General features: G+C 47.1%; 2 protein-coding genes across 4 annotated transcripts in view; one reads left to right on the forward strand and one right to left on the reverse strand.

The window, feature by feature from the left end:
* The first annotated feature begins 395 nt into the window (after positions 1 to 395).
* wu:fj16a03 (uncharacterized protein LOC335475 homolog) lies at positions 396 to 5707 on the forward strand. The gene is made up of 3 exons (XM_042323500.1): positions 396 to 553; positions 4849 to 4947; positions 5438 to 5707. The coding sequence occupies exons 1-3, from the start codon at positions 508 to 510 to the stop codon at positions 5521 to 5523; spliced, it is 231 nt and encodes a 76-aa protein (XP_042179434.1). The 5' UTR covers positions 396 to 507; the 3' UTR covers positions 5524 to 5707.
* Positions 5708 to 9922: 4215 nt separating this feature from the next.
* Positions 9923 to 19690, reverse strand: part of LOC112253520 (echinoderm microtubule-associated protein-like 4) — a 118202-nt gene continuing 108434 nt past the window's right edge. For all 3 annotated transcript variants that reach the window (XM_042323503.1, XM_042323504.1, XM_042323502.1), the window contains 8 exons: positions 18207 to 18338; positions 17905 to 17972; positions 17686 to 17774; positions 17459 to 17556; positions 13682 to 13769; positions 13372 to 13470; positions 11862 to 11992; positions 9923 to 11560 (listed from right to left, as the gene is read on the reverse strand). In XM_042323503.1, coding sequence (XP_042179437.1) covers positions 11141 to 11560; positions 11862 to 11992; positions 13372 to 13470; positions 13682 to 13769; positions 17459 to 17556; positions 17686 to 17774; positions 17905 to 17972; positions 18207 to 18338 — 1125 coding nt within the window. In that variant the 3' untranslated portion in view covers positions 9923 to 11140. The remainder of the gene's footprint in view (positions 11561 to 11861; positions 11993 to 13371; positions 13471 to 13681; positions 13770 to 17458; positions 17557 to 17685; positions 17775 to 17904; positions 17973 to 18206; positions 18339 to 19690) is intronic.

A 19690-nucleotide genomic window follows, 5' to 3' on the forward strand; every position in this document is an offset into this window, starting at 1 on the left:
AAAAAGGGAATCATTTACTCAACATTAAGTGTTCACATTCTGTATGACTGGTTCTAAATGCTTCAGAATGATCATGCTCATAAATGTGTATAAATACATTTAAATACTTGTGTGATTTATGAATAACATTTATTCGTGTGTTATGAATGGTGTATTGTTTATTCATGAACATTATTAACGAAGTGTTTCCTGTCAACAGTGAGCTTTGTCAGCCAAGAGAGGTGAAGTGTTATTGGAGTGCTCCAAGACTCCCACTGATAATGCGACAGTCATGGTATGACATAAGACACCATTTCCTTATATGGAAGACATTTTAGACACCATTCTTTAACCCTGAAATCCACCCTTGTCAACACTGAGTGTATGCCGTGCCTGTCATTGTGTGGGTGTGTGTGTTCCTGTCTGAGCACACGACACAGTATAAAAGCAGAGGGGCTCTCTGCCCCTCCAACACTTTGAACCTCAGACTTATCCGCTGCTAAGAGAAGTCTTCGACTGAGACCAACAATGAGAGCCTACCTGGTCCTGCTTCTGCTGCTCCCTCTGTGCACAGGTACGTCACGCTTACTTACTCCACTTGGTGCGTTGAGTTCCTTGCCGAACATAGGTCCTCAACGAACTGCTTCCAACCCCTTTCTATCTCACAGACAAACTGCTTCCAATCCCTTTCTATCTCACGGACAAACTGCTTCCAACCCCTTTCTATCTCACAGACAAACTGCTTCCAACCCCTTTCTATCTCACGGACAAACTGCTTCCAACCCCTTTCTATCTCACAGACAAACTGCTTCCAACCCCTTTCTATCTCACGGACAAACTGCTTCCAACCCCTTTCTATCTCACAGACAAACTGCTTCCAACCCCTTTCTATCTCACGGACAAACTGCTTCCAACCCCTTTCTATCTCACGGACAAACTGCTTCCAACCCCTTTCTATCTCACAGACAAACTGCTTCCAACCCCTTTCTATCTCACGGACAAACTGCTTCCAACCCCTTTCTATCTCACAGACAAACTGCTTCCAACCCCTTTCTATCTCACGGACAAACTGCTTCCAACCCCTTTCTATCTCACAGACAAACTGCTTCCAACCCCTTTCTATCTCACAGACAAACTGCTTCCAACCCCTTTCTATCTCACAGACAAACTGCTTCCAACCCCTTTCTATCTCACGGACAAACTGCTTCCAACCCCTTTCTGCTCACAGACAAACTGCTTCCAACCCCTTTCTGCTCACAGACAAACTGCTTCCAACCCCTTTCTATCTCACAGACAAACTGCTTCCAACCCCTTTCTGCTCACAGACAAACTGCTTCCAACCCCTTCTATCTCACAGACAAACTGCTTCCAACCCCTTCTATCTCACAGACAAACTGCTTCCAACCCCCTTCTATCTCACAGTCGCTCTATCTTAATGCCTTGCTCTGTGAGGATGCAGGTGGAGGAGTAGATAAAGGTGGGCTTGGGCCTTTCTCTCTTGCGTTTAACTTGTGGGCTAAAGGTAAGTGTCTGTCTGTTGATCCACGCCATGCACGTTTCTTCTTAGAGCGTTGCCTAAAAAGCACCACTTCCTCCTCTTCATTTGTGCTTCAATAGGTTCTTGTTTTTGATCTCCCACTGTCAAATGTTGCTGATGGCCTCTGTCCAATGGATTCTAAGTAAGCTTTAGAGGCAGTGGTTGGTGAATGTTTGAGTGGTTCTGGACCGGTTCCGACACCAATTGTTGCGCTCTGTGAACGGCGCAGCATCCATTGCTGTGCACTTCATGAAATCTTTGGTTGTCCCACTTCACATGCCGCTCTCAGCTGAGATGCAGTATGTGAAATTTGACACCTCATTTTGCATAAGGCACGACATATCACATTTTCTGGCCGATCCAGACAAAGGATCGAGCTTCTCTGGCTGGGAACATCGCAGCTCCGGTCTCAACCAGACGGATTTAGAGCTCTCAACATGAAAAAAAAAACACTTTCTCATGGTCACAGAGGGACGATCACTTTGTGCTTAAAGCTGAAGTTGCAACGAGTCAGCAGGCATTTGAGCGGCGTCTCTGCGTCGCACAGAGTTCGTTGGGTAGAACTCACTCTGCCGTCAGTTATATGAAATGGTCCCAATTTTGTTCTGTCACCAAGTATGATCATATTTATTTTACAGTCATAAGAAAGGTGCAGTCTTATAGTAAGTCATTATGATTAATACTATATTTAGAAAGCATTTCAATCCCTATTCACACACTTTTATTGAAAATGAAAAAATACATGATTTTTCATTATTTCATATTTGTATAGTGTACTTGAGATTGTGTCCTCAAAAGTGACTACACCTCAGTAATTTCTAACTATTTATTTTTACCAGAAAGGTGATATTTTTATCTTTCTGACAGTATAAGTAATGCTAAAACCAATGTTCTCTTTTCCAGATGAGCCCTGTTTAGTACATCAAAATACAATACAGACAAACTACACATCCATATACACGTTAAAATACAGGTTGTTATTCACAGCAATAGATGAAAAGCGAAACACAATCATAAAAAACGGACAAATTCTTCAGTAAAAATATTTGCATGGTAGGTGTTCTTGAAGGCTTGAAAGCTTTCTCAAAGTTCCAATTTATGAATTGTTATATGATAATCCTGAGGTTGGCAATTTGGTCTCTGAAAGATCTACCACTTCTCCAGTGTTGGGGAGTAATCTGTTACATGTAAGGGTACCTGTAATCCCTTACATTACCAGCAAAAATATTGTATTTAGATTACAGATACTTTTGAAAAACTAGATAATTACTTTTACATTCACAAAGGATGTTTGCGGGGAAAAAAATCGGACACTTCTGTTTTCTCAAGGACATTCAAATCAGCATTGAAAAAAGGCGCAAATTTAAATTTGTTCCACCTGAGCGACTCAGAGAACACAAATCAGAGACCACTACAATGACACACCAAATGTGCTTGATGGATCGTGGGAAAAGAGCAAAATCCAAGCTATGTCTTCCAATAGTGCGACTGCTGTCGTTATCCAAAGATGATCCAACTTGAATAAACGCTTGGTAAGGGTAACAGCAGTGGTGTAGTCTACAGCGATACGGATATCACTTATTATTGATATCTACATAGCGCATTGATGTGAATCACACTGCTGCTCTCTCATTTAGCTATTTGCGCCTTACGGATTGTGGTTGTGGATGGCTGTTAACAAATTGAAATGTGTATTTGAACCCAACAATAGTTGAATTCAAAACGTTTAAGCTGCCTATAAATCATTGTTTTTGAAACCAGTGGACAGCCAGTGAAAAATGCGCTCTTCAACAGCTGCGTAGTGCAGATCCCATCCTATGGGGAAAAAGTAGGTATTTTATTGCTCATTCTAATTCAGGCTGGTAAAAAATAAAATCCATAGACGTAATGGACACATGCTCAAAAGACAATCTGTAGTTGCTACATCCATTTTTGGACTTATAAATTATATATATATATATATATCCATTGATTCTTGAATATAATTTATGTCTTATGAGCTTAGTTCATCTGTCACGCTCCATGAGAACCCAAAATATAAGCCTGTTTAACTCCATTGTTTGTAAACATTGTGAATGTAAACAAACACTGTATAGCCTCATAACATGGTTTAAATAATACTTGTGATATCATGGATGGTCAGTCCTTGCATCTATAGCTCTGTCTGTTAATCTGAGAGTGGTTACATTTCTCCAGGCCCATCACTCTTTACCAAAACAGAGGCGGGGAAGCCGTTTTGTTTTATCTGTGGACTTGCCCTTTAAACAGCTGCATATTGTCAAGATATCAAAGTGTCACCAACAAAAAGGTAACAATAGGCCTTCAGCAAATGTAGCATATGACATTCACTTTTCAAATGTAAATAGCACTTTTCAGTAGTGCTCAAAGTATGCCATTCCATGAGCGCAGCATTTATTTTTCAACTCGAATCAATGAGCCCAATCAGTCCTCCATGACAACAAAATCATAAACAGAGTAGGGCTGGCTAATAAGTCCTTAGTTTGGAGGTTATGCTCAGGTAAAACAATTTGGCTAATCTATACATCCATATTTCCAAGTCCTATTCTTGAAGATCAAAGGGTATAACATTTAGTGGAATGACTGGAATTCTGATAGACTTTGGCTTTTAATGTGAATATATAATGTAATCATATTATTATATGTCGTAGAAAGTTATGGATTAGAAGACGCCTAAATTACCAACCCATAAGGTAAAATTTAACATCTATCTATGGCCAGCTATGTAAACTTTAACATGGATTTATTCTGCAATAGATGTCGTTCAGTTGGTAACATACATTGTCTTCTTCTAATGCCGCTTAAGGGGAAAGTAATCTAAAAGTAACTTCATGTAATCAGATTACGTTACTGAGTCTGGGCAATCTAAAGGTGACGTTACTGATTACAATTTTGGACAGGTAACTAACGGATAACATTTAGAAAGTAACCTATCCAACTCTGCACTTCTCAAACCGGCCTAATATTCTGTTTTTCATCCACCGCCATCCTATAGTATAGGAAGATGTGGTTGTACACTTCCTGGTGTTGTCCAACATTATCATGAGGTAGCTTTTACACTCCCTTAGGTCTCCTTTCTTCTGTAAAGACACACAGACACACACACACAGCAGCTCGCATGCACACTCACATTACTGAATTCCTGCTCTGCATCATTCATAACCGTGCTGGCAAGGGATTGACGTACTTCCTCAGACCACATCATCATTCCATTACGTTTGTTGTCTCCAGTGATCTGTGAACCAGCCCAAAACATACCTTGGTCATTGATGACGTAACCCTGACCCTCTTCCCTCTTCCTTCCCTTGCCATAGCCGACTACAACATTGAATGTTACGGCGAGGACTTCCTGATGCTGAGGAACCAGCTCCTACAGTGCTCAAGCAGAACACAGCAGGCCTGCTACACCAGGAGTGAGTATCACCAGCAATAGTCCTTCACTTGTCTCCTGCTACACAAGCGCTGTGTTCATCTCTCTCTCATCAGCTCATTGGAGAGGAGAAAATGGGCCCTCCCCTCGGACTTCCTTCACCAATAACCTTTCGAAAGGGAGGCGAGCAATTCGGGAATGAGGACGGAGGAAACAAGGATTTGACAGCTAGTCACATTTTCAGACAGCCCAGGACTGAGCAATATGACTTGTCCTTGGCAAGGCTGGTTCTTTGGATCAATTGGCTGATCGATGACATTAACTCTCAGATGTGCCCATGATTACGTTGGATTGCATAATACAACAGTTAACACAACGTTTGGACCTTCAACAGACCTTCAATCAAATCCGTAGCCTAACAATAAGTCTTATAGAATAAAATGCTTTGTGAGAGTGAAATCCTTGGTCCTAGTAAATCTTCTGATAGAGACCTTCATCCTACGACATCTCCTAATGTTTTGTCTCCTCTACAGAGACTGGGGAGAAGGGCTGTGCTCGGCTGGAGTTCTGCTCTCGACCAGACTGGAAGTGCTGCTATAAGGACCGCTGCAATGCCTAGAGCTGATTCCAGGGGACACTAACTCCACGGCCCAGGACAGGCAGAGGACGAAGAGCTGTGATATCAGCCGACAGCGACTTGCTGTTTAGCACTTGGTGATTGAATGCGTTTGTATAAATAACGCGACAAAAATAACTTTAATTGGATGTAAAGTCACATGAAATAAAGTCCTACGCAATTGTAACCACCCATCTCGAGTCTGAAATGCTGCTACAGTATACATCATTTCATCAGTGTGTTGTTAAGCATAGAGAACTATTCAAGCAGGACTTACAGGGTCACTTTACTCAAGTTCTTTCAAATGTGGGATGCTGAATCATGCTGCTCATAGGGACACTCTTGCATTTTCCCCTTTGCGGTACAGACGGACAGAATTTTCTCCTGTGTGTGTGTGTGTGGTGCCTGGCAGTCTGTGGGTCTTTTTGTTATCTGTGTGGCAGTCAGTCGGCAAGATCTGCTGAATCAGAATGACACCACTCCTCGGTTTACCTAGTCTAATACCACAGAGAGCTCTGTCCACTGTTTACTCACAATGTCTAATACCACAGAGAGCTCTGTCCACTGTTTACTCACAATGTCTAATACCACAGAGAGCTCTGTCCACTGTTTACTCACAATGTCTAATACCACAGAGAGCTCTGTCCACTGTTTACTCACAATGTCTAATACCACAGAGACCTCTGTCCACTGTTTACTCACAATGTCTAATACCACAGAGACCTCTGTCCACTGTTTACTCACAATGTCTAATACCACAGAGAGCTCTGTCCACTGTTTACTCACAATGTCTAATACCACAGAGACCTCTGTCCACTGTTTACTCACAATGTCTAATACCACAGTCTAATACCACAGAGCTCTGTCCACTGTTTACTCACAATGTCTAATACCACAGAGAGCTCTGTCCACTGTTTACTCACAATGTCTAATACCACAGAGAGCTCTGTCCACTGTTTACTCACAATGTCTAATACCACAGAGACCTCTGTCCACTGTTTACTCACAATGTCTACCTCTGTCCACTGTTTACTCATACCACAGAGACTCTCCACTGTTTACTCACAATGTCTCCACTGTCCACTGTTTACTCACAATGTCTAATACCACAGAGACCTCACAATGTCTAATACCACCACTGTTTACTCACAATGTCTAATACCACAGAGACCTCTGTCCACTGTTTACTCACAATGTCTAATACCACAGAGACCTCTGTCCACTGTTTACTCACAATGTCTAATACCACAGAGACCTCTGTCCACTGTTTACTCACAATGTCTAATACCACAGAGACCTCTGTTTACCCACAGTCTAATACCACAGAGACCTCCGTTTACCCACAGTCTAATACCACAGAGACCTCTGTTTACCCACAGTCTAATACCACAGAGACCTCTGTTTACCCACAGTCTAATACCACAGAGTCCTCTGTTTACCCACAGTCTAATAGCACAGAGACCTCTGTTTACCCACAGTCTAATACCACAGAGACCTCTGTTTACCCACAGTCTAATACCACAGCCAGAGAACTGTCCACTTAACGGACACAACTAGAGACTGAAAGGTCCAGAATTGACTAGGGAAGACCGTTCACTATACAGACATACACATGGACGCATGCCCACATACACACTCAGCAGGTCAGGTATCAGAGGATTCAGATTGACACAAAACAATCTCGTCACAGTTTGGTTTTCAGGATCAGTGAGTTGTCGTCAGAGCTTGACAAAGTCCACATTTAATCCTTCCTCAAACATCTATGTCCCTGAGCCTGTTTCAGGGACATAGAGATGTTTGAGGAAGGATTAAAGGTGGACTTTGTCACGCTCCGACAGCAACTCAATGTTCCTGAAACACAACAGTGACTCAATGTAAACTGAAATTATGTATTGAAGCGAACCCTTTCATACCACAAAACATTCAGACCAAGATCAACACATAGATCAGTGGAAATACTCAAACATAAATGCTTCTCTCTGTTTTCAAATGTTTATTTGCATTTTTTTTTTAAATCTTCAGTATTTTTCTAGACAGATCGTGTGAAACATGTTTTTGTTGTTGTCGTCATTCATACAGTATCTCATCACCGTCAAATCATTTCAACATTTCATCAGTATCCCCGTCATCGTGCATGGTCATAACCATGTTTATTTTGAACATCACAAAAGGTTGTACATGTCTGTGCCCCCCCCTCCCCATACTCCTTTATGCCCTCCCCCATTCCAACCACGGTGTCACAGCTGTTTTGTTCAAGGAGTGTTGGTGAGACAACCCCAGCGTACCCATCTCCCGACCTCCCCCATCCCCACCCCAGGACACTTAGACATTCATTCACAAGGCTGAGGTTTCAGACCAGTCTGAACTCACGTCTCCCCTTCCCTTTTTCCTCTGTGTGTTTTGGATACTAGCCATCTAACTAATAAAAACATGATTCTATACAAGCCCTTCAGAAAATCGGCCCCTAAAAAATATGGTTGAATAGAAATAATGGCCCTCTACCTCTCAAAATCCTTAGATCCTTGTCAGGGCCCAGTACACGGGATGCCCTGGTGTCCAAATCCTCCACACCGTACTAATCCGCCCTATCTTAAAAAACATTTTGCCTCCCTTTAACCAACACAGGCAAAACCTACCAAACCCCCACCCCCGAACCCCCTCTCAACGTGGCCATTCGTCAAAGCAACACTCAGTACATAACGGCTGTAGGCCTCCGATTGGCAGACCACCAACCAAGTCTAGATGGGCGAGGTGATTGGCCATGAAAACGCTGTAAAAACAAAAGTGACAGAAAGCCGGTCCACTGTCCCCCACCATAACAACCTGTCATGGTAAGAAGAGCACATTTTGCGGGGAGACATTATTTCACACGGTATTGTACGTGGATGAGCTGGAGAGGAGTGTGCCCCCTAGTGGTAAAAGAAAGCAATGAAAAAATGGTTCAGAGGGTCTATCTCAAGATGAAGAGACCAGATATATACACACAGGCATACCATTATATACATAAAGTAGCCACAACTGAAAGTACAAAATGATTGAGTATGGGAGGGAAGATCTAGCAAGACCCCATGCCCCCCCACCACCACCACCACCACCCGGGAAAACTGCTTTCTAGCGTTCCGGAAAGACTCCAGATATCGTAAGGTACAAGTTATTTATAGATTGACGCCTGACATTGTACGGGGTTCAAAAAGTGTGTTCACGTTCCGTCCACTCAGCATTCTGGGACGGAAATCCCATGTTCACTACAACTACAGGACCACAGGAGGGAAAAAAAACGACAGGACAAACTACAGAGAAAGTCTACCTATAGTAAAGCATTCCCAGGAAGGGGGAAAACCCAGTTGATTTGCAAGAACAAAACAAATCTGGAAACGCTCATCATATAAAAAGAGAAAGAGGTTCTTTGTGGGCCAGCTGGAAGGCTACATTTCTGAGGCCAACACTAGAATAACATCAGTATAACATCGACACAAGCATGCACCTCGTGCACTTTCACTATGATTGATAATGTCTCTACCTCTCCACTACAACCCTGTCAATGCCACATTACCGACCTTAGGACACTATCACCGACAGGCACTTTACCTCCACAGTCCCGTGTTCACTACAACCACACCTTTCTACGCCACATACCTTTTTACACAGTCCTCTCTTGTCCTTCTGATAATGACAAACCTGGAAAATTACTATACTTCCGATCAAAGTCTTTACTGTGCATTGCCACATATGCCTTAGTCATGAGTATCCCTTCTATCGTCCTTCAACCTTCCTTGCTATAGAAAGCCTCCACTTTCTCTCCCTAGTCATGGATGGACAATTAAAAGGCAATCTCTCAATTCTCTATCCTCTACTTCCAGCCGATAAACAGAAGAGAGTCTCGCTCTCTCTCTAAATGTACCAGCACATTCCCACTGAAGGGAGACAGAGGGGGCTGTGTAGGAGACAGAGGGGGCTGTGTAGGAGACAGAGGGGGCTGTGTAGGAGACAGAGGGGGCTGTGTAGGAGACAGAGGGGGCTGTGTAGGAGACAGAGGGGGCTGTGTAGGAGACAGAGGGGGCTGTGTAGGAGACAGAGGGGCTGTGTAGAAGACAGAGAAGGCTGTGTAGAAGACAGAGGAGGCTGTGTAGAAGACAGAGGAGGCTGTGTAGAAGACAGAGGAGGCTGTGTAGAAGACAGAGGAGGCTGTGTAGAAGACAGAGGGGGCTGTGTAGGAGAGGGGCAGAGGGGGCTGTGTAGGAGACATAGAGGGCTGTGTAGAAGACAGGGGGGGCTGTGTAGAAGACAGAAGGGGCTCTCTGCCTCCCTCTGCTGGCTGTGTATTCCTGTGAGAGTGATCTAGTCCTGATTTCTGCAGAAAGGGGGGGATGAGCCAGAATGACACAATGTATAAAACGGCGGCTCGCAGACACTTAAGACTCTTTTTTTATTTTTGTTTATATTCTTTTTTTTTCTTCTAAAAAACATCTCAGTCCATTCCAGCAGAGAAGGAACAGTCCCCAGAATAAGATTTTAAAAGGTATACATCCAAAAGGGAAATAGAAATAAACAGAGAAAATGGTAGCATGTTATTGTAGGGCGAGCAGGTGAGAGTCTGCTGGGTACTGGTCGCTGGTGGTTCAGTGCGGTCATTGTGTCCATGGCCACAGGATGTCCTATGGCTCATTATGAACCTTTCTGGCCGTTACAACGAGGCTGGATGGATGAGTTCCCTGCAGGGACTCTGGTAGAGAGAACAGCTTATTGCCATGGAAAGGCAGTCTGCATGCATGTCAGCCCACACACACACACACACACACACACGCAGGTCTTGCGCAGCTAACCTTGTGGGGACATACAATTAAGTCCCATTCAAAATCCAATTTTCCTTAACCCCTAACCCTAACCTGTACCCTTACCTTAACCCTAAACCTAACCCTAGCTGCTAACCCTAAACCTAATTCTAACCCTGACACTAATTCTAACCTTAACCCCCACACACACAGCCCGGAGTGATGGAGTATGTTGTCATCAGCTGTATGTGATGGTGTGTTAATGGTTGTGTGTGGTCGCACATTATGCTATGGTGTGTTATTGCAGGTTGTTGCATTATCGAGTAAGGATTAGATGAGTATATACATTTCTATGGCAACATAGCCTAGACATGTGATCAATATTGAATAAGGGCTGGACTGAGGAGTGAGCATTAGCTGACACATACTTAACCGTATGAACCAGAACAACCAGAACATTCTCTCCTCACGCTCTCACAACGTCGGGTGATCATCTTTAAAAAACAACATAAGCCACTAACATCACTGCCTTGTCTCACGTACATCCGCCACTCTTCTCCGAATAACGCAGACATCAAAAAGAAACAAAAAGAAGAGCACGAAGACAAAACTAAAACTGAAAACCAAAAGAGACCTGAACAGAGATGGAATCCGCCCGAGAGACGCAGCGACATCGAGGCACCTCCAGGGGGGGGTGCTGAGCAGGAGAGAGGAGCGCTGGCTGCATCACAACTGAGGCTCTTCACGAGGGTGGGGTGAAAGGGCGGCCCTCGTCGCTAGGCGTGGCCGTGTCGTCGCTGGGTTCCAGGCTGTCCTTGAGGCTCAGCGTGCTGTCAGAGGGGGCGGGGTTAGCTCGGCGGGGGAGGGGTTTCCGGGGAGCTCTCCTGCCGTCCGTTGGTCGTGGGGGAGGTTGGCGTGGGGGGAGGTGTGACAAGAGCCACTCCCCCGCAGTGCGCCGCTGTGGGGTCAGAGGTCAGGTCGAGGACGGTGGGCGGGGCAGGGGTTGTGGTTGGCGGCGCGGCCGGCTCGGTGGGGGTGGGCGTCAGAGGCACCGCTGGGATGGCAGCACGGAGGATGGAGTTATGTAGGAGCCCCTCCCCTAGAGAGAGGGAGGAGTCACTGGGGACCAGTGAGGGGGTCTTCTCCACCAGACGCCACTGCATGACACTGGTATCCTTCCCGCCCGTGGACACCAGGTGACTGTCGTTGTGCATGAAGGTCACATTGGTCACGTGACTGCTGTGGGCGCTGTATTTGTGGCTAGGTGCCTGCGGAGGAAGGAGACATTATATTAGGATTTGAAGCAAATATTACAGTAGACTATACTACATACAGTATGTTTACCACAGGAGGTTGGTGGCACCTTAATTGGGGAGGAGGGGCTTGTCGTAATGGCTGGAGTGGAATGGAATAAATTACATCAAACACACGGTTTCCATGATTTGATGCCATTCGCTCTGTTCCAGCCATTATTATGAGCCGTCCTCCCCTCAGCAGCCTCCACAGATGTATACCAGGACAGTACTGTTGAGCAGTACGGGGACTAGAGTTCTTAGGGGCCAGGCTTACCTTGGGTCTGGCGCAGGGGTACTGGAAGAGGTGCACTTTGCAGAAGTCATCAGCCAGAGCGATCACCTTCCTGTTGTGGGACCTGATCAGAGCGTTGATGTCTGTACCATCGGAACCCTCAGGCCACACTCCTGGAAGACACACACACACACACACACACTGGTTGTTTTGCCCCGCTGTCATAGCAGTGGAACCTGCCCTGAACTTTAGCCTCTGTTACTAGCCAGCTATCAACCGGTACTCTACCCTGCACCTTAGAGACTGTTGCCATATGTGCATAGTCATTGAACGCGGGTCACTTTGATAGTGTTTACACACTGTTTTACCCACTTTATATGTAGATACTGTATTCTAGTCTAGTGTTATCCTATATAACTACTGCTGTACACAGATGTTCTATTCATGTACTGTCCCCACTGTCTATACACACACCATTATTTACATTTATACTTCAGGACTTTGACATGGCTCATTCTGATATCAGTATATTTCTTATTTCCTTTCTTACATTTTGGGGGATTAGCGTGTGTTGTTTTGTATTGTTAGGTATAACTTTTATTATCACACTGTCGGGAAGAAAATAAACACTTCACAACACCCGCGATATCATCTGCAGAATAAGTGTCCACAACCAATTTGATTCGACTTAGTGTCCTATCCACATGTTCGAGTACGTGAAGCCGTGTCAAAAAGCATACCACCAGGGGGCAGACCAACACCATAGGGGCCTTCATCCACGCTAACGTGCACAGTACACACTCCCTATCTTACCTTCTCTCTCTCTCACAGGGAGATACAGGCACATAGAAAATCTCTACTCTCCTGGGTCTGATCAGTTCCAGCCTAAGCGAGGGACAATCTACTGGCTGAGAACTGAGGAATCTGAAAGTCGAGAGAGAGAACTATTTTTCCAGCCCCCTAAAGAACTAAAATATGTGGAGTCGGGGGCTCTATGTTTTCCTGGGCCTGTCCCTCCCGAGACAGTGAGAGAAGAAAGGGGTGGGGAGCGATAGAAAGAGATGGACAGAGGGAGAACAAAGAAAGAGGGAGGGAGACCAATAAAGATGTGGGGAAACACTGCAGATACCACGACACGACATACTGCAGTAGGACAAAACCAGTAGGGAAACAGAGCAGGGTCAATTCGGGTAGAAGAGTTCAAATGGGAAGGACATGCGTTGGCTGTTTAGGCGCTGTTACAAACTTGCGTAATACGGATAAAAATAAAAATAAAAAATAAAAAAAGATTGAGAAAGAGAGCAGAGGAAGACAGGATGAATGAGGGAGGATGAAGAAAAAGAAAACAGGGAAAGGCAGAAAGTCAAGAGTGCGCAGGAACGAGTCCCAGACCGCACTTTCTGTTCAGTAGTAGGTCTCACACCCACAGAGGCTTTATACACCCACAGCAGTGAGCATAAAAACACACAGTCTACACAGATCCGGCATAGCACAGCCACGAACAGAGCCAAAGCATTCCCGCCATACCCCTATTGCCCAAGTCGATACTGACCGAAGACATGGTAGCCCAGCACACAGGTATAGGTGGTCCAGTCGATGTCCTTACACTCGGAACGGTTACGGATGTACTTGCAGCCGTTTGGAATGTCCCCTGCAAAGAGGATAGAACCGGGGCATAGGTTCAGGGGAATACTTCACCACCGCAGTAGGTTGTTAAAGAAAAAGCTTGTGAAAAAAATACATTTGTCTGAGTGCTAAACATCCCTACGTGGATCAGTAATTTAGCCCCATTCTCCATCAATGAAGCTGCTGCTGCGGCCTTACTAACGACATGAGACTCATTCGAAGGTGTGTTTACGCACAGTAGAGGATCTCGTAGTCTCCTGAGTTGGACATGATGAACTTGTTGTCGGGGGACCAGTCAAGATGTGTGATGTAGCTGGAATGGCCCTGTTAAAACCACACAGAGTCAGAAGGCTGAGTAGGTGATTTAGGAGGAGAGGTGAAACAGTTACATTCATGGAGCTGGCAGGCATGTACAGCGAAGGGCTAGCTTCGTTTGGCTAATCGTTTCAGAGGAGATTGTTGCCTTTATTAAAACTAGCCCACGCAGTGGTTAAGTGCACTATCCTGGGAGCGAGCTCCAGTCTTCCACCACAGCCCATTGGAGGAGACACTGTGTGTGTCTGTCCTCCCCCCCACACTCAAGACTCAGGGAGGGAATCTCTGTTTGCCTATCTTGGCACTTTGTTTGATTTCCTTCAGGTCTGCAGGCTTCCATCCAACACACAGACCCATGCAATCATATCATACACACACACACACGTCTCTGACATCCTGCCAAGTTAAGGCTAGTCACTCCACAGCTGCTGAGCTCACTTTCTCACACAAACGCATACAAATCTGAATCCCATACTGAACGAAACACACACACAGAAAATAATGTATTTATGTCTTTATGCATCTCCCTAATTATACATTATTATCCTAGGCACTTCCTTATCTGAACAAGAGGACTCATATACATATTTGCATGTGTCCCTAGAAATCCATACAACTAACTGCATCGTTATATACTTATACTGTATATCAGCGTGTCTCTCTGCTTTGCTGTGAATCTGTGGTTACAGACAGGGGCCCAGTCCTCTGCCAACGCCAATAAAACCTCAAACCAACCTTCCCACAATGTCTTTATTCCCTCTGGAGCCCTGAGCCTTTGAACCGTACCAATTGAGAATCTGGCTTTAATACTCTCTCATGCAACCCCAAGCTTGTTTTTCAAAAATCTAAAATGTAACTGCTGTGATTCTGATCTCTGCTCTGTTATTAAACTACCCAACCCGCATGCTCTGCTGTGGCTGCCAGGCTATGTACGGTAAGTTGCCTGGGGGTTAACATTGGTAACGTTTCGTTCCACAATAGGGTACCAAGACCATAGTGGTCAAGCACCAGAAGCAATGACCGTGACCACAACCTGAGCACCATGGTCCTGGGGGGGGGGGACATGAAAGAGGGACATGAAAGAGAAGTAGAAGAGTGAAGCGGGGGAGAAAGCGAGTCAGAGAGGCGGGAGCCACGAGTGAGAGACACTACATACAGGGAAAGAGAGAGGGAGAGAGACAACAGTGAAAGAGAAACAGAGAGATCGCAGACCGAGCAGCAGCCAAGCGGAGGCCAGAGGAGGTGTAAAACGACAGTGTGTTTAACAGTGGAGTGATTCACACTGGCCCTGTGGGTCTCCAGACTGCTGTAGAGATGGCCTGCTGGAGTCACAGCCCAGCGTTCTGATCACTCTCTGTACACCGCTACCTCTACCCTGCTGGAGTCACAGCCCAGCGTACTGATCACTCTCTGTACACCGCTACCTCTACCCTGCTGGAGTCACAGCCCAGCGTTCTGATCACTCTCTGTACACCGCTACCTCTACCCTGCTGGGGTCACAGCCCAGCGTTCTGATCACTCTCTGTACACCGCTACCTCTACCCTGCTGGAGTCACAGCCCAGCGTTCTGATCACTCTCTGTACACCGCTACCTCTACCCTGCTGGAGTCACAGCCCAGCGTTCTGATCACTCTCTGTACACCGCTACCTCTACCCTGCTGGAGTCACAGCCCAGCGTTCTGATCACTCTCTGTACACCGCTACCTCTACCCTGCTGGGGTCACAGCCCAGCGTACTGATCACTCTCTGTACACCGCTACCTCTACCCTGCTGGAGTCACAGCCCAGCGTTCTGATCACTCTCTGTACACCGCTACCTCTACCCTGCTGGAGTCACAGCCCAGCGTACTGATCACTCTCTGTACACCGCTACCTCTACCCTGCTGGAGTCACAGCCCAGCGTTCTGATCACTCTCTGTACACCGCTACCTCTACCCTGCTGGAGTCACAGCCCAGCGTTCTGATCACTCTCTGTACACCGCTACCTCTACCCTGCTGGAGTCACAGCCCAGCGTACTGATCACTCTCTGTACACCACTACCTCTACCCTGCTGGAGTCACAGCCCAGCATTCTGATCACTCTCTGTACACCGCTACCTCTACCCTGCTGGGGTCACAGCCCAGCGTTCTGATCACTCTCTGTACACCGCTACCTCTACCCTGCTGGAGTCACAGCCTAGCGTTCTGATAACTCTCTGTACACCGCTACCTCTACCCTGCTGGAGTCACAGCCCAGCGTTCTGATCACTCTCTGTACACCGCTACCTCTACCGTGCTGGGGTCACAGCACAGGGTACTGATCACTCTCTGTACACCGCTACCTCTACCCTGCTGGGGTCACAGCCCCGCGTACTGATCACTCTCTGTACACCGCTACCTGAACCCTGCTGGGGTCACAGCCCCGCGTACTGATCACTCTCTGTACACCGCTACCTCTACCCTGCTGGAGTCACAGCCCAGCGTACTGATCACTCTCTGTACACCGCTACCTCTACCCTGCTGGGGTCACAGCACAGCGTACTGATCACTCTCTGTACACCGCTACCTCTACCCTGCTGGAGTCACAGCCCAGAGTACTGATCACTCTCTGTACACCGCTACCTCTACCCTGCTGGAGTCACAGCCCAGCGTACTGATCACTCTCTGTACACCGCTACCTCTACCCTGCTGGGGTCACAGCACAGCGTACTGATCACTCTCTGTACACCGCTACCTCTACCCTGCTGGAGTCACAGCCCAGCGTACTGATCACTCTCTGTACACCGCTACCTCTACCCTGCTGGGGTCACAGCCCCGCGTTCTGATCACTCTCTGTACACCGCTACCTCTACCCTGCTGGGGTCACAGCACAGGGTACTGATCACTCTCTGTACACCGCTACCTGAACCCTGCTGGGGTCACAGCACAGCGTACTGATCACTCTCTGTACACCGCTACCTCTACCCTGCTGGGGTCACAGCACAGGGTACTGATCACTCTCTGTACACCGCTACCTCTACCCTGCTGGGGTCACAGCCCCACGTACTGATCACTCTCTGTACACCGCTACCTGAACCCTGCTGGGGTCACAGCCCCGCGTACTGATCACTCTCTGTACACCGCTACCTCTACCCTGCTGGGGTCACAGCACAGTGTACTGATCACTCTCTGTACACCGCTACCTCTACCCTGCTGGGGTCACAGCACAGCGTACTGATCACTGTCTGTACACCGCTACCTCTACCCTGCTGGGATCTCGGTGTCGGTCTCGCTCTTTCTCGGAGCATCCCGACGGTGCCAAGGCAATGCAAAATGTATTAATAATTCATACTCTCTCTCCCTCTCGGTTTCTCTCCTGTTGCTTTTCCTGTGATTAATACACGCTGAAAGCACTGATCATATCCACCTCTCCAGCTGCAGGGAGACAAGCACTCCCCAGGGCCCCCCCCACACACACACATATCATTCAACACACCACAGCAGTCTGCATAACTCACGTTGATGAAATGCCTTTACTATGGCTATATTTCTAAGCTAAAGGCCTCTTCCATGCTGGGTGCTGAACTGTTCCCTTCACTGTCATCACAGATTCACAGAGGAGATCAAATATACAGTCAGTAGACAAAGACAGAGTCTCTTTGAGGAAAATTATCTTCCCACATGCATATAGGCACACACACACACACACACACACACACACACAAATGGTGCTGTACTCACAATGCACTTCCCACATCTGGTGTACTTGCGGCCTTTCTCCGACACGGTGTGGAGGTAAATGAAGTTGTCATGTGATCCCACTGCCAGCAGGGTGCCATCTGAGGAGGGAGTGAGAACAGGATTGTGGGTAAATGATCCACCCGCGTTCTATTATCCTCCGCAGGCGTGTGTTGAATGAACAGCGCTTCATTCAACACGTGACTGTGTGCAAGACCAGCTCCACCCACCTACGGAGAAGCGCATGACTGACAGCTGCTCGTTGCCGTCTGTGTGAATGGCCACCAGGTCTCTGGTCTCTGCATCCAGAGCGTACCACCTGGGACACGCAGGGGGAGAACAACACAAGAGGATTCGTAAGAATGGACTTTCCCCGTACAGGAGGAGAGATGGGACAGATAAGACACTAATGTCCTTCAGAGTTAGAGATGGGATCCAGCTGAACTTACTTTCCTGAGTGAGTACCGATGGCCACAACAGCACCACTGGGGTGAAAGTCCGCACAGTGGCCATGCTCCTGAGAGAAAGAAAGAGCAAGGGAGAGAGAGAGAGAGAGAGAGATACATTTCAAACATACATTTATTTTGTGTAAGGCCTGATTCCCAACTTGAGATGTCTTTGCATCTCAACGAAAAACTTGGATCAACATTTCAATTATTGTCTGTTAATAAAATCAAAAGGGTAGTGGATGAGCGTGGATCCTTAATCTGCCGTATAGAATAGTTCCCGAAAGGGAGATACTGGTTCTTACATCCAGGAGCCTGGTCCATTCCAGGGAGTGGTCCACAGAGTTCCACAGGCACACCTGCCTGTCCTGGGCACAGGTTAGGAACAGATCCTTGAAGGGGTGCGACGCCAGCCCCCATAGCTCGTCTGTGTGTCCCTGGGGCAAAAGGTCAGAGGTTAGAAAATATTGCTGATGGGGGTTATGCTTCCGTTTTGACCAAAGTGACTGAAGTACTTAACACGACCTACTGACCTAATATGTAAAAACATATTCTGTATATTGCCCATTTAAAGTGAGACTCAAAACCCATAACTCCAGCGTTTACAATGCAAGCGCCCTGCTCGAAACACACCACCACAAATCTCCAACGGGGCTAGCGCGCCTCAGAAGACAGAAGAGGGTGGGAGCAGTTGGCTCCCACCCTCAAAAGACGGGAGAAATACCTCCGCCCGGCTCTTAATACAGCATTCAAATCACTGGGAAAAAATGAAGCCAGTTATACAACACGGGCTCTCTGGAAAATAGCAGCGTCTCACCCGCTCTGCTCTCTCTCACAGGGAGGAAACGATTGGGAAAGCAGCTAGTGAGGGGGCCGACACGGGCATTCTTACAACAGGGCTGATTTAGCAGGGCCCTGCAGTCCTGAGATGCCTTTAGCTGTGTAGCTGACCCCCCGGGACGAGAGAGAGGACGAGAGAGAGAGAGAGAGGACGAGAGAGAGAGAGAGAGGACGAGAGAGAGAGAGAGAGAGAGCGAGGACGAGAGAGAGACAGAGAGAGAGAGGACGAGAGAGAGACAGAGAGAGAGAGAGGACGAGAGAGAGAGAGAGAACGAGAGGACGAGAGAGGACAAGAGAGCGAGAGAGGACGAGAGAGAGAGAGAGAGAGAGGACGAGAGAGAGAGAGAGAGGACGAGAGAGAGAGAGAGAGGACGAGAGAGAGGGAGAGAGGATGAGAGAGAGAGAGAGAGAGAGGACGAGAGAGAGAGAGGACGAGAGAGAGACAGAGAGAGAGAGAGAGGACGAGAGGGAGACAGAGAGAGAGAGGACGAGAGAGAGAGGACGAGAGAGAGACAGAGAGAGAGAGGACGAGAGAGAGAGAGAGAGAGAGAAAGGATGAGAGAGAGAGAGAGGACGAGAGAGAGAGAGAGGACGAGAGAGAGAGAGACAGAGGATGAGAGAGAGACAGAGAGGACGAGAGAGAGACAGAGAGAGAGAGGATGAGAGAGAGACAGAGAGAGAGGATGAGAGAGAGAGAGAGAGAGAGAGAGAGAGAGAGAGGACGAGAGAGAGATAGGACGAGAGAGAGAGAGAGAGAGAGAGGACGAGAGAGAGTGGACGAGAGAGAGAGAGAGAGAGAGAGAGGATGAGAGAGAGTGGACGAGAGACAGAGAGAGAGAGGATGAGAAAGACAGAGAGAGAGAGGACGAGAGAGAGAGAGAGGACGAGGGAGAGAGAGAGAGAGGACGAGAGAGAGAGAGAGAGAGAGAGAGGACGAGAGAGAGAGAGA

The sequence above is a fragment of the Oncorhynchus tshawytscha genome, linkage group LG06 (genome assembly GCF_018296145.1).
Source record: "Oncorhynchus tshawytscha isolate Ot180627B linkage group LG06, Otsh_v2.0, whole genome shotgun sequence".
Classification (NCBI taxonomy): Eukaryota; Metazoa; Chordata; class Actinopteri; order Salmoniformes; family Salmonidae; genus Oncorhynchus; species Oncorhynchus tshawytscha.